This window comes from Mustela lutreola, chromosome 17 (genome assembly GCF_030435805.1).
Source record: "Mustela lutreola isolate mMusLut2 chromosome 17, mMusLut2.pri, whole genome shotgun sequence".
Taxonomy (NCBI): domain Eukaryota; kingdom Metazoa; phylum Chordata; class Mammalia; order Carnivora; family Mustelidae; genus Mustela; species Mustela lutreola.
The window spans coordinates 1,327,990-1,345,180 of record NC_081306.1 but is presented as its reverse complement, the minus strand read 5'-3'; the positions used below and the strand labels follow the sequence as shown (position 1 = coordinate 1,345,180).

Genomic DNA, 17,191 nt, shown 5'->3' with positions numbered 1-17,191 from the left:
GCCGGGTCTGGCGCCGCAGAGCCGGGCCCCTTCGAAGCCCGCGGGAGGCCGGACGCGCCCCCGGACCCAGGCCGCGGGGCCGCCCCGCCGGGTTGCGGGGCCGCAGCCGCATTTCCGGGCGGGCCGGAGCGGGGAGGGGGGGGAAGGGCCGGCCCGGCCTGCGCCGGCCGCTGTGTGACGCGCCCCCTCATTTGCATGCGGCGCGCCGATTGGCCACGGCGACCGCCGGGACCAGAGGCCGGCCCCCTCCCCCTCCCGCCGCAGCGGCGGCAGCAGCTGGTCTCGGTGTAAACAAGTCGCGGCGGCTGCGAACCCGGGCCGGGGGGGACGGCGCCCACCAGGAGCGCCCCCCACTCCCAGGCCAGGCCACCCCGGCGGACCGGGCCCCCGCGCGCCCAGGCGAGGTGAGGCCCGCATCATCAGGGCTGCGCGTCGCCCCGCGCCCCCGCCCCGCCAGGGAGGACTGCCCCCTTCCCCCGGCGCCCGTCCCCGACCCCAGCGCCCCAGGTGAGCCCCGGGGTCTCAGGTAAGGCTCCGCGATGCAGGTAAGAGCCCCTCGGCACAGACAAGGCCTCAGCGGCCCCCCCCCCCAGGTAAGAGCCCCTCCCCTCCTAGGTGACACCCTCCACCTTCAGTGAGGGCCTCTGCCTTCTCCAGGGGAGGGACCCTCTTCCCACGTGAACTCCGTGTACCTCGAGTGGAGCCGCGTCACCCCCACCCCACCCCCGCCCTTGGCAGTTCAGGTGAGGTCCTAAGGACCATCCAGTTCCTAACCCCTCCATACTTTACCCCTAAACCAGAACCGACAGCTCATCCACTCTGAAGCCCCCTCCTCCAGCTGCAGCTGTCAGGTCAGCAGGGGTGAGGCCGGAAGTAGATGGGTGACTCACCTCAGGCTCCTCCAAGCCTCAGTTTCCCCATGATGCAACTTGAGGCCTCCTCAGTGAGTCAAGACTGAGCCCGCTCTGGCCCCCGGAGAAGCTGCTGGCTCTGGGGAGGAGACAGCAGCCAACTGTGACAGAGCATCCCCATGGCCCTGGGTGTGCCTGCAAGTGCGTGGCCCAGGTCCTGACCGCCCACTCCCTCCCTCCCTGGCAGGCACTGGGCTCCCTCTGCTCCCCGTGGGCTGCTCCCCGCGTGGGGCCACTGCCCCCGGCCCCCGCCATGGTGCGGATTTCAAAGCCCAAGACGTTTCAGGCCTACTTGGATGATTGTCACCGGAGGTATAGCTGTGCCCACTGCCGCGCTCACCTGGCCAACCACGACGACCTCATCTCCAAGGTAACCAGGTCACCGTCGGGGCTAGACTGAGAGACTAGAAGGGCTACGTGGCAGCTCTCCGCCGGCGACCCTGACTCCCTTCCTCTCTCCCTCCCACCCTCAGTCTTTCCAGGGCAGTCAGGGGCGTGCCTACCTCTTCAACTCTGTGTGAGTATTCGGTTCCCCTTCTTTCTCTCCGTGACCTCTGTTGGGACCTGTGGCCCCCAGCATCACGCTGAGACTCCCAGAGTCCCCCGATTGCAGCTGGAAGATGCGATCGCCCTTGTCTTGGATGCTAAGGACAGACACAGTCGGATACAAGCTAGAGGGGGGCTTTGTGATGGCGGGACCCTCCCTGGGACTCCCCCCGTGTCCCCGCAGGGTGAACGTGGGCTGCGGGCCAGCCGAGGAGCGGGTGCTGCTGACGGGCCTCCATGCTGTCGCTGACATCCACTGCGAGAACTGCAAGACGACTTTGGGCTGGAAATATGTGAGTCCATGACCTCTGACCCCAGGCTCCCCTTGACCCAAGCTCCCACCAGCTCCTCTTCACAGGCAGTGACACAGTAATCTCTCAGAGCCCACAGGCCCAGCTCCCACAAGTCAGACTGTCTTTTCATGCCCTGCCCATGCTCTCTTCTGTCACATCCTGCAAGGGCTTTCAGAACTTTTCTCTCCACCCATCCCTCTCCTCACAGACACACACGTGCCCGTTTTACAGATGAGGCCATCATCCGGGTGGCCATTTATTGAGGGCTTATGGGCCATGCACTGTTGTGTGTGCTTGGCACACTTTCTCTGATTCCGTCATTACAACAATCCTGTAGGTAGGGTCTATTGTTAACTTCACTTTACAGTAGCAAAGAAGGCCCAGAGATGTTAAGTAACTTTCTCAAGGTCACACAGCTGTAAGGGACAGCATAGGGATCAGAATCCGGGTGGTGTGTTTTGTTTTTAACTCCACATCCTTGATGGCCAGCTTCCACTGCCGTTCAGAGATTCCGGGAAGTTGCCCAGGACCCCACAGCGACATGGAGCTTGGGTCCATGCGCCTCCTTTTCACTGCTCTCATTGCCACAGCTGCTGTCCAGGGTCTCATGTCACGACCCTGCGTCTCATTTCCTTATTTGGCAGTGGAGGCAAAGGCCACAACCTGGCACCCAAAATTGTTATAGGGATCAGATTAGATGCAGCAGAAGAAGACGCTCTTGGGAAATGGCAAGGGCCAGGACTCCTCACGCACTACTCGGGGCTGCGGGCCCTCTGTGGGGTGCATGTCCCAGGTGGAGGCAGTTCACCTAACCTGAGTTCACCCTTGGCCTAGCCACAGATTTGCTCTGTGCCCCCAGACGGATGGCTCAACCTCTCTGGACCACTGACAGAAAAAGAGATGGCCCAGTCCAGGGGTCAAAAATTCAAGGGCTTGCAGGTCTAAGCAAGTATACAGGCTTGCATACTTTTTGGGTTTGCAAAAGGGGCAGCATAGCTCTGCGGAGGGACGGGGCAGTCTGTGGCGAAATGGATTGAACTCAGCCCACCTGTATTTTAGTATTTCAAAGTCATTTTTTCTAAACTCTGCTGCTTTGTTTTTCTAAACAAAACACATGCATAGGTCAAAACTGGCCTTCAGCTACCAGTCTGTAATCCCTGGACCTTTTAGAAACTTCCATAGTCTCTCTGTTGGTATGGACATTAGTACTTAAAAACTACTGGTACTTCAGAAAGCTCAGTCTGTCCCATTAGCGAGAGACTGGCTCTGTCAGTTACTGGCTCTGTGTCTTGGGACCAGGTGGTTTGGCTTCTGTGCATGACAGCTCTGTCCTATGTAAAATGGGGCCAGGCATAGCTCCTACTCAACCCTGATCCCTTTTGGTAAAGCCCTTGCTCCAGAGATGACGTCCTCTCCCCTCTGTTCAGGAACAGGCCTTCGAGAGCAGCCAGAAGTACAAAGAGGGGAAGTACATCATCGAACTCAACCACATGATCAAAGACAACGGCTGGGACTGACCCCTGCTCCCGCCGCATGCGGCTCGAGCCCGGCCTGGCCGCCCGGGGGCGCCTCTGGCTTCCCTCCGCGAGAAGGGAGCTCTGGACCCTCAGGGCCCCTGCAGAGGAAGGATCCAGCTCCTGTACATATATTTTATTGCATGCACTGTGACCTTGGGGGGCGATCAGAAGGCGGAAGACACCCCCGCACCTCCCTGCGATCTGGCTGGCTTGGATCTCGTTTTTAACCCCTTCGTGCCCCGCCTGCCCTATAGATATGGCCTGTGTGCTGCTCCCCCGGCCCCAGTGCACCGTCTGCCCTGTGAACTCCTCCCACCGGGCCCCTCTTACCCCGCGCCCGTCTGCTGCCCTCGTTCTGTAGCGTTTGTACATAATAAAACAATGGAGTGGAGACAGCCCCGGGCTCACGCGGAATCCTGGAACTGGGGACTCCAATGCGGATTCCTGCCTCTATAGACCTGGTCTTTTCTGGGCCCCACGTGGCATGGGGTAGGCACTGCGGTCAAAGCCGGGAGTCTGCGCTCCGCGGGCTCAGCCACCCGAGACCGAGGACCGATCCCACAGCCCCGGCGCTTCCCAGCCCCACTAGGCCTACGGAGGCCTTGACCTCGGCTGATCGGCGCCTTCTCGGCTTGAGCGTTGAGCCGCCGCCTAGAGGCAAGCTCTCCCGGGAGGCGAGCGCGCCGCGGGTTCCAGCGCCCCTCGTCGCGACTACACGTCCCAGCGGCCCCAGCGGCAGCTGTCCGTCTCCTCTCTTCCGAATCTCGGCGCTGGGCTTGCTGGGAAGTGTAGTTCCGAGGGGCCCCCAGCGCGGGACCTTCTGGGAAAGCCCGGCTCGGGCGGTCAGAGACTGTCGAGCTGCGCGTGGCCCCGCACTTCGGAGTTCCTGCGGAGGGCGGAGGTTTTGCGGAACCGGGAACAGGAAGGAAGGACTCCAGGGGTTCGGGCCTCGGCCGCGGACTCCTCGAGGTCCCCAGTGCCCCGCGTGACAACAAGCTCACGCCGAGCGCCTCCAGCCCTGCTCTTTTCCGCCAGTCATGCTTCGTCCCTCCGAGCCCTGGCTTCCAAGTGGAGGGGGCAGGGGGAACCCGCTAGACGAGTCTGGGGCGCCAGGGTCTGCCCCCGGACTCGAGGCTCCATCCCAGGGTCGAGGCCCCGCCCCTCAGTAGCTTATCCCTAGCCGGGGCTCCCCCCGTGGGAACGGGGACCAGCTGGCCGGAAGCGCCAAACTGCGTCCCTGTCGAGCCCCGGGGGATCAATCAGGCCGAGGAGCTAATTATGTAATGAGGGGGCAGGGGGTCGGAGCTAATGAAGCCCGGAGTGGGGGGGAGAGAAGGGGAGGGTACCCAGGTATCCGGCCCCCTCTTGGACCCCTTCCAGTCCCCAGGGGTCTCCACCCCAGCCCAACTCCAGGGCCCCAAATAGGGGAGGGGCTGTGATCCTGGGTCTGGAAGGGGCTGAGCTGTGAGCTATAAAGGGGGCATCTCTCAGCACCAGGGGACTGACTCTAGGCAGCGTGACCTGAGGCCAGACGGGAGCACTCCATGTACCATCCACGAGAGTTGTACCCCTCTCTGGGGACAGGCTACCGCCTTGGGCCCCCCCAGCCGGGGACAGATTCCAGCTTCCCGCCTGCCCTGGCAGAGGGCTACCGCTACCCTGGTGAGCATGGGGACCAGCTCCTGTGTCGGGACCGCTGGGGGCTGTGACCCTCTGCTGGCTCCTCATTCTGCCCCCCCACCCCTTCTCTAGATCTGGACCCTCCCAAATTGGATTGCTTCCTCTCCGGGATTGAAGCTGCTCCCTGCACCCTGGGTGCTGCCCCACCCCTGCCCCCGCTCCCCCCAGCCCTGGGCACTGAGCCAGCCCCCCCAGCCCCTGAGGCCCTTCATGCACTCCCCGGAGTCAGCCTGAGCCTGGAGAACCGGGAGCTGTGGAAAGAGTTCAATTCTGTGGGAACAGAGATGATCATCACCAAAGCTGGGAGGTGAGGGGCGGGGCCAGGATGTGCCCGGGGGGCGGGGCCAGGGTCAAGGGGCCCAGGGTGTGCCCGGTGGGGGTCTCCTGGGAAAGGCAGAGTTCCTGGTAATGGGGCTAGGTCTAGGGGTTGCTAGAGGGTCTAGAGCTCTGCCTAAGTTCAGGGGGCGAGTGTGGCCTGGGTCAAGGGTGACTCTAGGGCTGGATCGGAGTCAGCTGGTGGCAAGGGCCGAGAGTCAGTCTGTGGAATCTGTAGCTGGTTTAGGGACCAACCTATATAGCAAGGGTCCTAGGTCAGTCTGGGCCTGGGTCAGAAAGTCTGGCTGGGTGATAGGTTCATTTGTGGCCCAAATCGGGGGTCCACCTGCGGCCAGAGCCAGCACTGACACTACCACTAGGGTCAAGGTCCAGCCAGTGACTGGCATTCAGGGAAGTCTGGCCAGAATCAGGGTCAGTATGTGACTAGGTCTGGGGTCCCCCTGGAGGCAGGGATGTGGCCAGTGTGTGGCCCGTGTCTTTCCAGGCCGGGAACTCAGACCCGAACATGCTAAGTCCTCCGTCCCAATGCAGGCAGGACATTTTTTTTTTCCTGAACCAGGTTTGGCCAGCAGTGTAGACTCTGGTGCTGGAGATTAGGTGAGGAGACCAGAGTGGGGAGCAGCAGACTCCCGGCAAGATTAGAGGGACAGAAGTGTGTCACCACTGCTTCTGTGGATGGAGTTGGAAGGGGCCAGGAGTCAGGGGTCCTGGCTCTGGTCCTAATCTGCCCTGTGACTCTGGTCAGATCTCCTGTCTGTTCTGTTCCCCGAGTGTAAAATGGGATGAGACAAGCCTCCGGCTCCAAGACCCTGCCCTCTGAATTCTAATTCCACCTCCGTGGACGTTTCTCTGCCAAAGCTGGGTGAGCCCACAGCGGCTGTGCCCCCTGCCGGCGCTGTGCCCCCTCCCAGCCCCAGCCGGTAGCGCCAGGCCTCTCCCATCCCTCCCCTGTCCAGGCGCATGTTCCCTGCTTGCCGAGTCTCAGTCACTGGCCTGGACCCCGAGGCCCGCTACCTGTTTCTTCTGGATGTGGTTCCAGTGGACGGGGCTCGCTACCGCTGGCAGGGCCGGCGCTGGGAGCCCAGCGGCAAGGCGGAGCCCCGCCTGCCTGACCGCGTCTACATTCACCCCGACTCTCCTGCCACGGGTGCCCACTGGATGCGGCAGCCTGTGTCTTTCCATCGTGTCAAGCTCACCAACAGCACCCTGGACCCCCACGGCCATGTGAGGCCCCAGCTGGCGGGGAGGACAAGTTGAGGGGTGGGTGTGGGGGCCCCCCTGGGCAGGCGGGGCATCACCCTGGGCAGGCGGGGCATCACCTCGCTCCTTCTCTCCCAGCTGATCTTGCACTCCATGCACAAGTACCAGCCCCGCATCCACCTGGTGCGGGCCGCCCAGCTCTGCAGCCAGCACTGGGGGGGCGTCGCCTCCTTCCGCTTCCCCGAGACGGCATTCATCTCTGTGACAGCCTACCAGAACCCGCGGGTGAGTGACCGCTTTGGGGGGGGGTGGGGAGGGGATGGAGGGGTGGGCTCTGCCCTGGCCGCGGGAGCTTTGACCCTGGATGTGTGTCCCCAGATCACACAACTGAAGATCGCCGCCAATCCCTTTGCCAAGGGCTTCCGGGAGAATGGCAGAAACTGTAAGAGGTGGGCACTGTTCATTCATTCCCTGGTTCGTTCAACAAATGCTTGTGAGCCGACCACCGTGTGCCAGGGACACAGCAGTAAGTAAAGACATTTATTCCCTCGCGGCTGCCCGTTTAGCACCTGCTGTGTGCCCGGCACAGTTCTAGACGCTGGAGACCCATCTGTGAACAAAACCAAGGGCCCTGCCCTGATGGGACTGGTCCTCTAGGGGACAGAGTAGGCAGGTCAACAGAGAGAAATAAGTGAAATATAATATGTCAGGGATGGGTTCTAAAGAGAAAAGAAATAAAGGCAGGAAGGAAGAGAGGATGGACCGGAGTGAGGCCTGTATTAGTTTTAGAGGCGTGGTCAAGTCCTGGAGGACCTAGAGTGGGTATCTGAGGAAGAGCGGGCCAAGAAGGGGGAACAGCCTGTGCGAGGGCCCTGAGGGAGGAGCGTGCCTGCGGTGCGACTGGAGAGGAAAAGGCAAGAGCGGTGAAGGGGAGCCACGTTGGACAGTGGAGGTGTGTTTAGGACTCGGCTTCTATTCTGAGTCGAGTTCAGCTCCCTCAGAGCCGTCCTTTGCCGTCAAGGCGGGGACAGACCGGGAGCCGGCCATCAAAGGGTCACCCTTACAAATGTAAACTGTGGACCCATGACGAGGGAGCTTGTGCCATGCCACGGGAGGTCGGGAGGACTTCCCTGAGGAAGCGAGACAAGAGCGGGAGCTGAGACAGTGAGCTAAGGACGGGAGCAGGGACAGACGGACGGAAGAGGGCTCCGGCGAAGGGCGGCTCGGCAAGCCGGGTGGGGGGGGGGGGGTGGGAGCCGGCTTCGGACCACGCCCTCGCCTTCTAGCTTGGAAGCCTTTTCCCAAATGCAATACACGCAGCAGGAAACCACTGGAAAGTTTTAAGGGGGAAATCGAGCCTGACTCTGCCACTTTCTAGTCACTTAGTTCTCTGGCCTTCGGTTCCTTCGTCTGGAGAACAGGTAGAATAACAGCACCTGCCTGACAGGGTCCCTGGGAGGGTGAAATGCTTGGCACCTGGCAGGTGCTGTTATTACCATCATCATCATCATCATCATCATCACGTCGTCATCGTCCCTGTTCTCCAGGGAGCGAGATGCCCGTGTGAAGAGGAAACTGCGGGGCCCGGAGCCTGGAGCCGCAGAGGCCTATGGGAGCGGAGGTGAGCGCAGTCTCAGGAGTGACGGGGCCGGTCCTCAGGTGCCAGTCCCCCTTAACCCAGTCTGTCCTCTCCATCTGCCCAGATGCACCAGGTGGCCCCTGCGACTCCACGCTGGGTGGGGACGTCCGTGAGTCGGACCCAGAGCAGGCCCCGGCCCCGCGGGAAGCTGCCCCGGCCCCAGCTCCTCTGTGCGGCGGCTCCAGCGCCGAAGCCTACCTGCTGCACCCCGCGGCTTTCCACGGAGCCCCCAGTCACCTTCCAACCAGGCGAGTGGGACAAGGGCACAGAGCTCGGCTCCTCCGCGCTGGGGGTCCCTTTCCCGCATTCTGACCCGTCTCTTTACTTCAGGAACCCCAGCTTCCCTGAGGCTCCAGACTCGGGGCGTCCAGCGCCCTACTCGGCTGCGTTCCTGGAGCTGCAGCCTGGGCCAGGGGGCTCGGGGTACCCAGCCGCTGCTCCCCCAGCACCCTTTGCCTCACACTTCCTCCAGGGGGGCCCCTTCCCCCTTGCCTACCCTGGCCCTGGGGCTTACTTGGATGTAGGCTCCAAACCAATGTACTGAGGTGTCCCTGGGCCCTCTGCCTGCCCCCACACCCCATCTTCCATCACAGACCTCTGCCACCCTTCCCCCAGGCCTGTGGCCCCATTCCTTCCACTGGCCCCATCCCCCATGCCAAATGGCTGCCTGGGGCCTCCCCCACCCCACTTCACACTTTGATTTCACTCCCACCCACCCCGGCTTCAAAGCTCTGGCTAAGCTGCTGGGAGTCCAGCTGGGGCCAGCTTCCCCTTCCAGGCTCTCACCTCGGTGTGAATGGAGGGAGGCTCTGCCTGGCCAAATGGGGCCACTGCCCAACGCTCCCACCTCCTGGGCCTCACCCTTGGGCTCTGCAAGTTCTACCCCCTGGCCCCAGTGCAGGCCACACTGGTCCGCTGTCAGGACCAGAGTATTTTTGTTAATAAACCTCCAAAGACCTCGGTGCTCTAAAAACATCAGCTAATGCTATTTAGCCGTGGGCGGGGCTGGGTGAGCGGAGGTTTTGTGGGGAGACCTGGGCCCCGATTTTGACTTGCCAGTTTCTAGCTGCTTGACCTCATGCGTGTGAATCCACAGCTCTCGGGCTATCTCCTTTTTAGGGAAGTGGGGAAATCAGTGTCCTGATGCTCACTTGAATTAAATGAGAATTAAATAAGCTGCTTCTGAGAACCCAGCCCTCCACCTAGCATGTGGCAAGCCTTCTGGAAACAGTCACTGTCACTAGATCTAGACCAGGAAGCTCTGGGGCAGTCAAGGTCCTCTGTGCCCCCAGGGCCCAGGCTGGCGTTGCTGCTTGTGACCGATCAAGTCTGACACAAACCCAAAGACCATTTTTCTCCTTTTATTAGAATTTTTCTTTGTTTTCTCTCAAAATTTTTTATCTAAAAACAAACAAAAAAAAAAAAAAAGGAAAAAGGAAAAAAGAAAACCAGAAAATTATTGGAAACTCCATGGTTCAAGTGGGGAGAAAGGAGAGGAGCCTGGAGCTGAGGCTCCGAGCCTCTCCAGAGAGAAGTCCTCACCCTCGAAGTGCCCTCTCCGGGGGGAGAGCAGAGCCGAGACAGCCCCCGATGCCCAGCCTCAGTCTGGAGAAGAGGGCAGAGTCACAGTGGTCCGAGGGCCAGGGGGCTGGAGGGATCACAGGAAGTAATCGGCCACGGGCTTCTTGGAGGGGATGCCCCGGGTCTCCTGGGGAGCAGCCTCGAAGATGATGAAATCTTTCTGGAGATGCTCATCCAGCTCCAGGATGGCGGCCACATTCCCGCAGCTGGAAGCGGGAGGCGGGGGGCGTCAGCGGCGTGTCGCGCCCGGCTCCCCACCCCACCCCGACCGCCTGGCCCCGGTGGCTCACCGGTAGCAATAGTTGGGCGCCGACCACACGGTGAGCACAGTCTCGTTGAAGTGCCACTTGTAGCCTTCCATCACCAGCTGGTGCGCGCGGCAGATCATGTCAATGTCGTTGGCCGCGTTGAACTGGGCGACCACGTCGCTGCCGAACAGGTAGCCGGCCCCACGGGGGCTCACGCCCCAGCCTGTTGTGTCTGAGGCAAAGGAAGGCAGGGATGGGGGGAGGGGGTGTCCTCCAGGCCCCTCCAGTACCCACCGCCCTTCAACAGAGAACAAGCCATCCCCTTCTCCCAATCAGGCCCGTGGGGCCGGACCAGGGCCCGGGTGTGCGCCAGGGGATCCCGGGGACAGGGCAGCAAGTGTGGGAGCCGCTAAGATCCAAAGGAGACAGAATGTTCGGACAGTCGGAGCAACCCCATCATCAGTGACCGTGTGATTTACTGGCTGTGACAGGTGTACCCGAAAGTAGAAGGAAGTGACCACGCGGGAGGGTCCAGCCAGTGTGAAGGGGGCTTTCCCGCCCCCCTCCCCCGGTTGGGCTGGCAGGGCAGTGAGGGAGCGGATGCTGTGTGACCACAGAAGGAGTTCTGGACTGGGATTGGGGAGACTCGGCTTTCAGTCTCAGCTCTGCTCCAGACGGGCTGGGGAACCCCACAAAATGAGGGCTCCTCATGGGGCCAGTGTCCCGGGAGTCCACCCTCTGCAGAAGCCCCTCCACACTGAGGGCGCAGAGGATTTTGTCCCCAACAAGCCTCTGAGCGATGAGACACACGCCCAACCCCTCTCTGAGCTTCAGCTCAGCCCATGCTCCCCGGTCCCCACCAAGGGTGCTGGTGAAGACCCGGCCCTGCTCCGCTCTTCCCCACCGCCTGGCCCGACCGTCCGTTCCACACTGTCACCTTTAACTGTCCCTTTAACCACAGGACTTCCTCAGTCTCCTGCCAAACTGAAGGGAGAGCCCGCCTGCCGGCCCGCCCGCCCTCACCTTCGGGGTCAGACCAGAGCAGGTCACACATGGGCCCGTCATGGGGCACCTCTTGCTTCCGGTCAATCGTGCGGATCTGGTCCAGGGTCTGGATAGAGGGGGACAGGCCCCCGTGCACGCAGAAGATCTACAGGAGGACAAGGACGGAGCAGAGGCGCGCTGAGCCCCATGCCTCTCCCGGTGCCGCCCCTCGCCCTCCCATCCCCGCAGGGCCTGGTGGCCGGCCTACCTTGCCATCGATGATGGCCGACAGGCTGAGGTAGTCAAAGATCTCAGTGCAGTAGCGCCACACGGTCACCGAGCCGTATTTGCGTAGACACTCGTCATAGAAGCCGTAGACCTGCGTGATCTGGCGGCTCTCATGGTTGCCCCGGATCAGGGTAATCCGGTCAGGATAGCGAACCTGCGGGCAGCCACCCACACGGGGCTGGGGGCTGGGCTCGGTCCCTCCCTTGTCAGCTCACGCACCCCTCCCGGAGCACCGACCTCGCAGGCCCGTGTCCCTCCTCTGGGGGATCTGAGGCTTACCCCACTCAACCACGTACTCACGGGCTCCTCTATCCCCAACAGGTGCCTACCCAGACCCCCGGTGCCCTGTCACCTCGCCCACCAACAGACACCATACCTAGGCGAACTCCATGCCCTGCCCCTGCCTGAACACAGGGGTCCTCTCTTCCCTCCCCTCCAATGCGCAGCTCCTGCTTCTCCTCCAGGGGCCCCATCACACGCCCTCGAGGCAAGGGAAGTGGCTATGCCCACCCCCTGGCAAGCCAGACCCCAGCAGAACAGCTCAGAGCTGGGGGCGGATGGGTCAGGAGACCAGGGCAGAAAGGAAACAGGTCAGGCCCGAGGGCCCAGCTGGGAGCACCCGAAGCCTGGGTTCCCACCTTAAGTGCCAGCAGCAGGAGGAACGTTTCGACGCTGTAGAAACCGCGATCCACAAAGTCCCCCATGAAGAGGTAGTTGGTCTCAGGGACATCACCACCCACCTGGTGGGGGGGGGTAGAGGCAGGAAGATTTTGGTTGGTCCCAAAATGTCCCACACCACGGTGGCCTCTTTGCCCATCAAGCGGCAGCCCCCTTCCGACGGCCCACCTAGCTAGAGCCCCTCACCTGCCCGCCATGCGCCAAACTCACAGCTTCCGCTCTCAGTGAGGGGGGCCTCCCAGTCAGCCCCCAGGCCATCGGTCCCCAAGTCACCCCACACTTACTCTGAACAGCTCCTTGAGGTCATAGAATTGCCCGTGGATGTCGCCACACACCTGGGAGGTGAAGAGAGGCGGGCTGGACCTCAAGAGTCTGAAACTCCGCTCCCAGAGACCAGCCTTTAAAACACCCGCAGCTGCAGGAGCTCCTCACCGCTCCTGGCCAAGTCTCGACTTCTCAGGGCCAAGTCTACTCCCCTACCCTGACTTCGCCTGGTCTGGATCACACCCCATCCCGCCTGGAGTGCCAACTGCTCTGGGAGGGCAAGAGCTCGAGCCAGGTCTACAGCCAGACCCACAGCTTCTGGAAGGCCCGACCCCCTCCTCTCCCTCTTCCCCTTCCCCTCAGAGAGCCCAGAAGAAAGCTACTAGGACAGAGAACACACGCGAGCGTGTGCAGCACAATCACTGCCACGGTAAGAGGCCTTCTGCTCAGGCCAAGCACATGCCCCCACAGATCAGAAGAGCCTTCCCACAACATCCACTTCGAACAGCAAGGCTCCCTCGAAGGCAGGAGAGGGAGTAGACACACGGCCTCCGGGGCTCTGAGGGATGAGGGGCAGACCTCGGCAGCCGCCAGGAGTAAGGGGACTGCCCGGGCCCCGAGAACGCACGCCGGGCTCCGCGGGGGCGGGCGGTACTCACGGTGACGGGCGAGTCCACTCTCTGCACGTTGCTCTCCTCTACCAAGATCTCTCTGGAGACAGGAGAAGACCAGGGTCACCACAGCCGGGCCAGCCCAGCCCGACTCCTCATCTCTCTGAGGAGGTCAGAGGCCAGGGCGGGCTGACCGCGCTTCCGCAGGCCGGAGCCCAGACTCCTACTGCATCCGAAGCCCTTCCAAGAAGGCAGCGGCCTTCCGAGCCTTGACCCTCCCGGCTGCCCTTTCACACGTCCAGGGCTCCTTCCAGAAACAGAGCCCTCTGCTCAGGCGGCTCTCTCAGCTGGAGCGCTCTGAGACCGTGGCCCCCGCGGAGCCGACAGTCCCTCTCTGCCCGTCACGGAGGCCTCGCCCAGGCCGTCCGAAGGCACCCAGTCATCAGACACAGCGTCACGGACCTGCGCTGTGCTCCTTCCTTATTTAGAGGGGGTGACAACGTTGCGCTTTCATTTCTCCCTGCAGTGGAGTCTACTACTCCTTGGGAGTTCACGACAGAAAACCACTTGGTCGGTAACAGCCAACGGAAGAGGCGCCATGCTTCCGGGTTTCCACCTTGATGACAGCGGCAGGGACCACTCCAGATCACGCCCTGCCCTGGGACCGCAGGAAGAGCTCTCGTCCATGACGGAAGAGCCCACCCAAAGGCAGACACTGTGGCGCCGCCCACTGCTCCGAGGAGTAAACTGGCCAGAGTCCAAAAGGGCGGACTTGAACAGGAGGCCTGGCTCTGGCCTCTGACGCTGTAATCAAACCGCTCTGGTGTGGGAGGGCCCGGGGCACTTGCCTACCTTTCCCTGCCAGCCTCCGAGCAGACTAGGGGACCCCGAGCTCGGGTGGTTTTCCTATGTCCCCGAGCGTACGCTGACAGAGGCAGCTGGAGGGAAGCGTGCGTGCTTGGCTTTCTGGCAACAGCAAGAAGCCTTGGCCGGGGTCTGAGGGCCCATCTGGCAACCAGGCCCTCCCACCAGGACTGGCTCTCGTGTCCAGCATCTTTCCACATCAACTGCTTGTGACGACCTTCCCAGCTGACCAGCTGAGGCTCTTTTCATCCTCACCTGACAGAGAAACCGAGCTTAGAGAAAAAAGGGCAGGATCAAGGTCACAAAGCTGGAGAGTGAAAGACGTAGAATTCAGAAGCCTAATGGACGAAGAATCTGTGCCAGTCTCATCCACAGATTCCGGTCTCACGCGCCCCACCGACCGGTGCTAGCAGGGCCCAGCACGCTCTGGGCACAGGGGCCAGTCTCTGACCCCAGCTGTCACTCACAGCGCACCATCTGCCCTCTCAGGGCTCACACCTGCCCACCGCCACTTCCGCAACACATGCCACCGTTAGGACGTGCCTGCCGAAGTCCCAGTCCCTTTCCCCGCAAACGCAGAATCCCACTCGAGCTCCATAACGACATCAAAGTTCTGAAGAGGTAAAGTGACTTGAGCAGGGTCACACTGTTTACAAGTGACAAAGCTGGAATTCATACTGGAGACCACTTGATTCAAACCCTCCGCTCTGGGGCGCTGCTGTGGCTCAGTCCATTAAGCATCTGCTTCAGCTCGGGTCATGATCTCAGGGTCCTAGGATCGCGCCCCACGTCAGGCTCCCTGCTCAGCGGGGAGTCTGCTTCTCCCTCTTCCTCTCCCCCTACTCGTGGTCTCTCTCCCTCTGTTTCACTCTTTCAAATAAATAAGATCTTTAAACACACACACACACACACACACACAAAACCCCTCTGCTCTCTCATTACGCTAATCCATCCGGAGCACGTGGCGACTAGTTCTCTAGATGCGAGCACTAGCTACCATCACCACCAAGTCAATCCAGGCCCTTGGGCAAGGTGAGTCTTACAGGAAAAAGAAGGGTGCCAAGCAGTAATTGGTTCCTAAAAGTGCCTCCCAAGACTGAGAGAACAGGGGTGACTAAAAACACCTCGGGGCCGGCCCAGGCAGGGAGATTTTCTTGAGCTGGCGAAACACAGAGTCACAGACACGCATTTAAAACGAGGCCGTGCCGGCTCGTCAAACAGGCCTGGTCTGGCCGCTGTGGGTCTGTCTGAGGTAAAGCCAAGCATGGGGCTGAGAGCCACCCGTTCAGAAGTCAGGCGGCCACTTTCTCTCTGGGTGACCTCAGTCGGGTCACGAGGCCTCTAGGAGTCATGTAAAATAGTCCAACCTCAGAAGACTGCCGTGAGAAGACAGGAGTGGCGTGTCAGTGGGAGGCCTGTTGTAGGACGGCGGGCCTGCTGTTCAGCAAATGTAGGGTCATCCTGCTGGCCCTTTCCCCGCAGAACCATCCGCAGTGTGATACAAGCCACAAAAAGTACCTCAGGGGAGGCGGGTAAGTGGCCTTCTCACTGTGCCCACGCATCTCAGAGCCTCCACTCCGCCTGCTCCTAGAGGCCTTCCCTGGTGCCATCAGTCCTCGTGGGCGGTCCCCTCGTCCTACTCGGTACTGACAGCAACACCTGAAGACCGCCGAGCTTACGTCGTACCAACGCGCGGCGCCGAGCTTGTCCCAAGCACCAGCTTACTGGTGCTTCACCACCGTCTTCTTAAATACTATTATTCCCTCTTGACAAGTGAAGAAACTGGCCAGCGACCTCGCGATCCCCGTCCCAGCCAGTAAGCGGCGGCACTCACATTCCCACCTAGAACCACCGCGTTCTGAAGCCTGAGCTCGTAACCACCCGGTCATCCTTCTTCCCGGGGGGGTCTCCCGCCGCGTCGGGTTTAATGCTACTCTGGCTTATCCGCTACCATTTCACACAGAACACGAGGTGACCCCACGCGGCGGCCTGGAGACAGGACCTGGAGCGCTGGCTTCAGGCTCCATCCCTTACTTGCTGGCTGACTCTGAACACGAGTCCCTACCTGCAAAACGGGGACAGCACCAGCCGCCTTCAGGAGCGGTGCTTAGAGTTAAAAGAGTTTTATAAGCCAGAGTGTTTTGCTTTCCTGCCTTGGACTTTTATCCTGGTGGACACTCCCTTTCATCGTCTTACTCTTCGAGGCCTATCCCCAGAGTTCAGTTCTCCCAAGAAACCTCTGTTCCCCCGACAAGTTAGGGCGGCCTCCCTGAGCTGCTCCAATACTTTTTACGAAAACTCTCTAACGCCACTGAAAACACATCCCCTAACACTGTGAGTGTCCTTCTCCGGGTCTGTCTTCTCCCAACAGGCCGGCTGCTCCTCGAGGGAAGTGGCCCTAGTCTGCTCCTCTCCGGGAAAGATTTCAGGACGAGCGAGGCCCCAGGTCCTCAGCTGGGTCTGCCCCGGGCCGGAACCCCCGCAGAGCGGGGCCACCGGGCTCACCTGGCCTTAGCGCACAGGGCCTTGACTTCGCTCTCTTTGATGAGCTCGCAGCGCCGCAGCTGCTCGATCTGCCGGTCCAGGTCGCTGATCTCCGCCATGGCCCACCCCCCCCCGGCGCGGGTCAGAGCCGGGGGCGCCGCCCCCTCCGCACCGCACAGGGGTCTCCTGAGAAAGACGAGGACGCGCCCGTCGATCAGACTGTCCGCAGCGCGCCGGGGGCGGAGGGACTGAGGCAACGCGACCCTGGAGCTGGCCCGACCCCCCCGCCCCCGCTCACATCGGCCCCCGATCCCCAGCCGTCCCACGGCCCTGGCCGCTCCCCGCGAACTCCCGTCGGAGCCGGCGGCCCCGCGTTCGGGACGGTGGCCTACAGGGGTCTCCGACTATTACCGCCGCCGCGACTCCGGCTCCCGCGCCCGGGCTCCCTGCCTTCCTCCTTCCCTTCGCTGTGGGCCACCGCCGCCGCCGCCTCTACTTCCGGCCCCGCCGCGGAAGCCAAGGGGGACAGTTCCGCCGCGCGCCGGATGTGGCGTCATACACACCCGCCCCTCCCGCGCCGCGCCCCGAACCCCACCTCCCGAGCCTAAGAATGGGCGCGAGCGGAGGAAGCGGAAGTCGGCGGCCTGCGGTGGGGGGGGGGGCGCGGGCGGAGCGGGCGGGAGCGGTCGGGCGGGAGGACGCCTCGGGCCGCTCCCCTCCGGCCTCAGCGAGGGAAGCCAGCCGAGCTGCGGCTCCGCGTGGAGCTTCGCTGCACGTTTTATCGGACTCGGCCTCCCGCGTTCCAGTCCCGGGGGTCCCACCTGCAGCCCCGGTGCTTAGAACACGGCTGAGCCCGGCACGGCGAAGCTCAGTGCAAGTTCGACGGATGGAGCCAGCCTGGCCCAGCCTCCTTCCCCGGCCGCGGGGAAATCCCTGCCGTGGAGGACCTCTCCGTGAGAGGCAGAAAGGCCACCTTGCTCACACCTGGCTTCCGTCTCAGTGTGACCGATTCCAGAATAGCCCCAGACATCCACCCCTCCGTTGCTTCCTCTGGTCTGCAGGCTGTA

General features: G+C 61.9%; 3 protein-coding genes across 8 annotated transcripts; 2 read left to right on the top strand and 1 right to left on the bottom strand.

Moving 5' to 3' along the window:
* Window positions 1-243: 243 nt before the first annotated feature.
* On the top strand, window positions 244-3,662 carry YPEL3 (yippee like 3). Of its 4 annotated transcripts, none has more exons than XM_059155713.1 (6): window positions 244-404; window positions 801-851; window positions 1,099-1,281; window positions 1,385-1,428; window positions 1,642-1,750; window positions 3,178-3,662. In XM_059155713.1, exons 3-6 carry the CDS (start codon window positions 1,165-1,167, stop codon window positions 3,265-3,267), a joined length of 360 nt encoding a protein of 119 aa, XP_059011696.1. In that variant the 5' UTR covers window positions 244-404; window positions 801-851; window positions 1,099-1,164; the 3' UTR covers window positions 3,268-3,662. The 4 variants fall into 4 exon arrangements, with proteins under 4 accessions (XP_059011696.1, XP_059011697.1, XP_059011695.1 ...); XM_059155714.1 differs by lacking the exon at window positions 801-851 and adding an exon at window positions 658-743 and having other exon boundaries at window positions 246-404; XM_059155712.1 differs by lacking the exons at window positions 244-404; window positions 801-851 and adding an exon at window positions 415-526.
* Window positions 3,663-3,805: 143 nt separating this feature from the next.
* TBX6 (T-box transcription factor 6) lies at window positions 3,806-9,570 on the top strand. Its single transcript, XM_059155690.1, has 9 exons — window positions 3,806-4,547; window positions 4,759-4,929; window positions 5,020-5,254; window positions 6,240-6,507; window positions 6,622-6,768; window positions 6,862-6,932; window positions 8,031-8,104; window positions 8,187-8,370; window positions 8,453-9,570. Exons 2-9 carry the CDS (start codon window positions 4,812-4,814, stop codon window positions 8,664-8,666), a joined length of 1,311 nt encoding a protein of 436 aa, XP_059011673.1. The 5' UTR covers window positions 3,806-4,547; window positions 4,759-4,811; the 3' UTR covers window positions 8,667-9,570.
* On the bottom strand, window positions 9,469-16,672 carry PPP4C (protein phosphatase 4 catalytic subunit). 3 transcript variants are annotated; one of them, XM_059155696.1, is made up of 9 exons: window positions 16,536-16,672; window positions 16,146-16,310; window positions 12,825-12,876; window positions 12,186-12,236; window positions 11,862-11,963; window positions 11,204-11,377; window positions 10,975-11,101; window positions 9,994-10,183; window positions 9,469-9,909 (listed from the first exon to the last, which is right to left on the bottom strand). In XM_059155696.1, the coding sequence occupies exons 2-9, from the start codon at window positions 16,241-16,243 to the stop codon at window positions 9,780-9,782; spliced, it is 924 nt and encodes a 307-aa protein (XP_059011679.1). In that variant the 5' UTR covers window positions 16,244-16,310; window positions 16,536-16,672; the 3' UTR covers window positions 9,469-9,779. The 3 variants fall into 3 exon arrangements, with proteins under 3 accessions (XP_059011679.1, XP_059011681.1, XP_059011680.1); XM_059155698.1 differs by having other exon boundaries at window positions 16,517-16,640; XM_059155697.1 differs by having other exon boundaries at window positions 16,423-16,605.
* Window positions 16,673-17,191: the final 519 nt, after the last annotated feature.

Coding starts and splice junctions, on each gene's coding strand:
- PPP4C (XM_059155697.1), bottom strand. Junction 11,964..12,185: donor ACCTCAAGGAGCTGTTCAGA/GTAAGTGTGGGG, acceptor CCCCCCCACCAG/GTGGGTGGTGATGTCCCTGA. Junction 10,184..10,974: donor GCTCTGGTCTGACCCCGAAG/GTGAGGGCGGGC, acceptor CCTTTGCCTCAG/ACACAACAGGCTGGGGCGTG.
- YPEL3 (XM_059155711.1), top strand. CDS start 878: ATGGGTGACTCACCTCAGGCTCCTCCAAGCCTCAGTTTCCCCATGATG. Junction 944..1,098: donor TGCAACTTGAGGCCTCCTCA/GTGAGTCAAGAC, acceptor CCTCCCTGGCAG/GCACTGGGCTCCCTCTGCTC. Junction 1,282..1,384: donor ACGACGACCTCATCTCCAAG/GTAACCAGGTCA, acceptor TCCCACCCTCAG/TCTTTCCAGGGCAGTCAGGG.
- TBX6 (XM_059155690.1), top strand. CDS start 4,812: ATGTACCATCCACGAGAGTTGTACCCCTCTCTGGGGACAGGCTACCGC. Junction 4,930..5,019: donor AGAGGGCTACCGCTACCCTG/GTGAGCATGGGG, acceptor CCCCTTCTCTAG/ATCTGGACCCTCCCAAATTG. Junction 6,769..6,861: donor CAGCCTACCAGAACCCGCGG/GTGAGTGACCGC, acceptor GTGTGTCCCCAG/ATCACACAACTGAAGATCGC.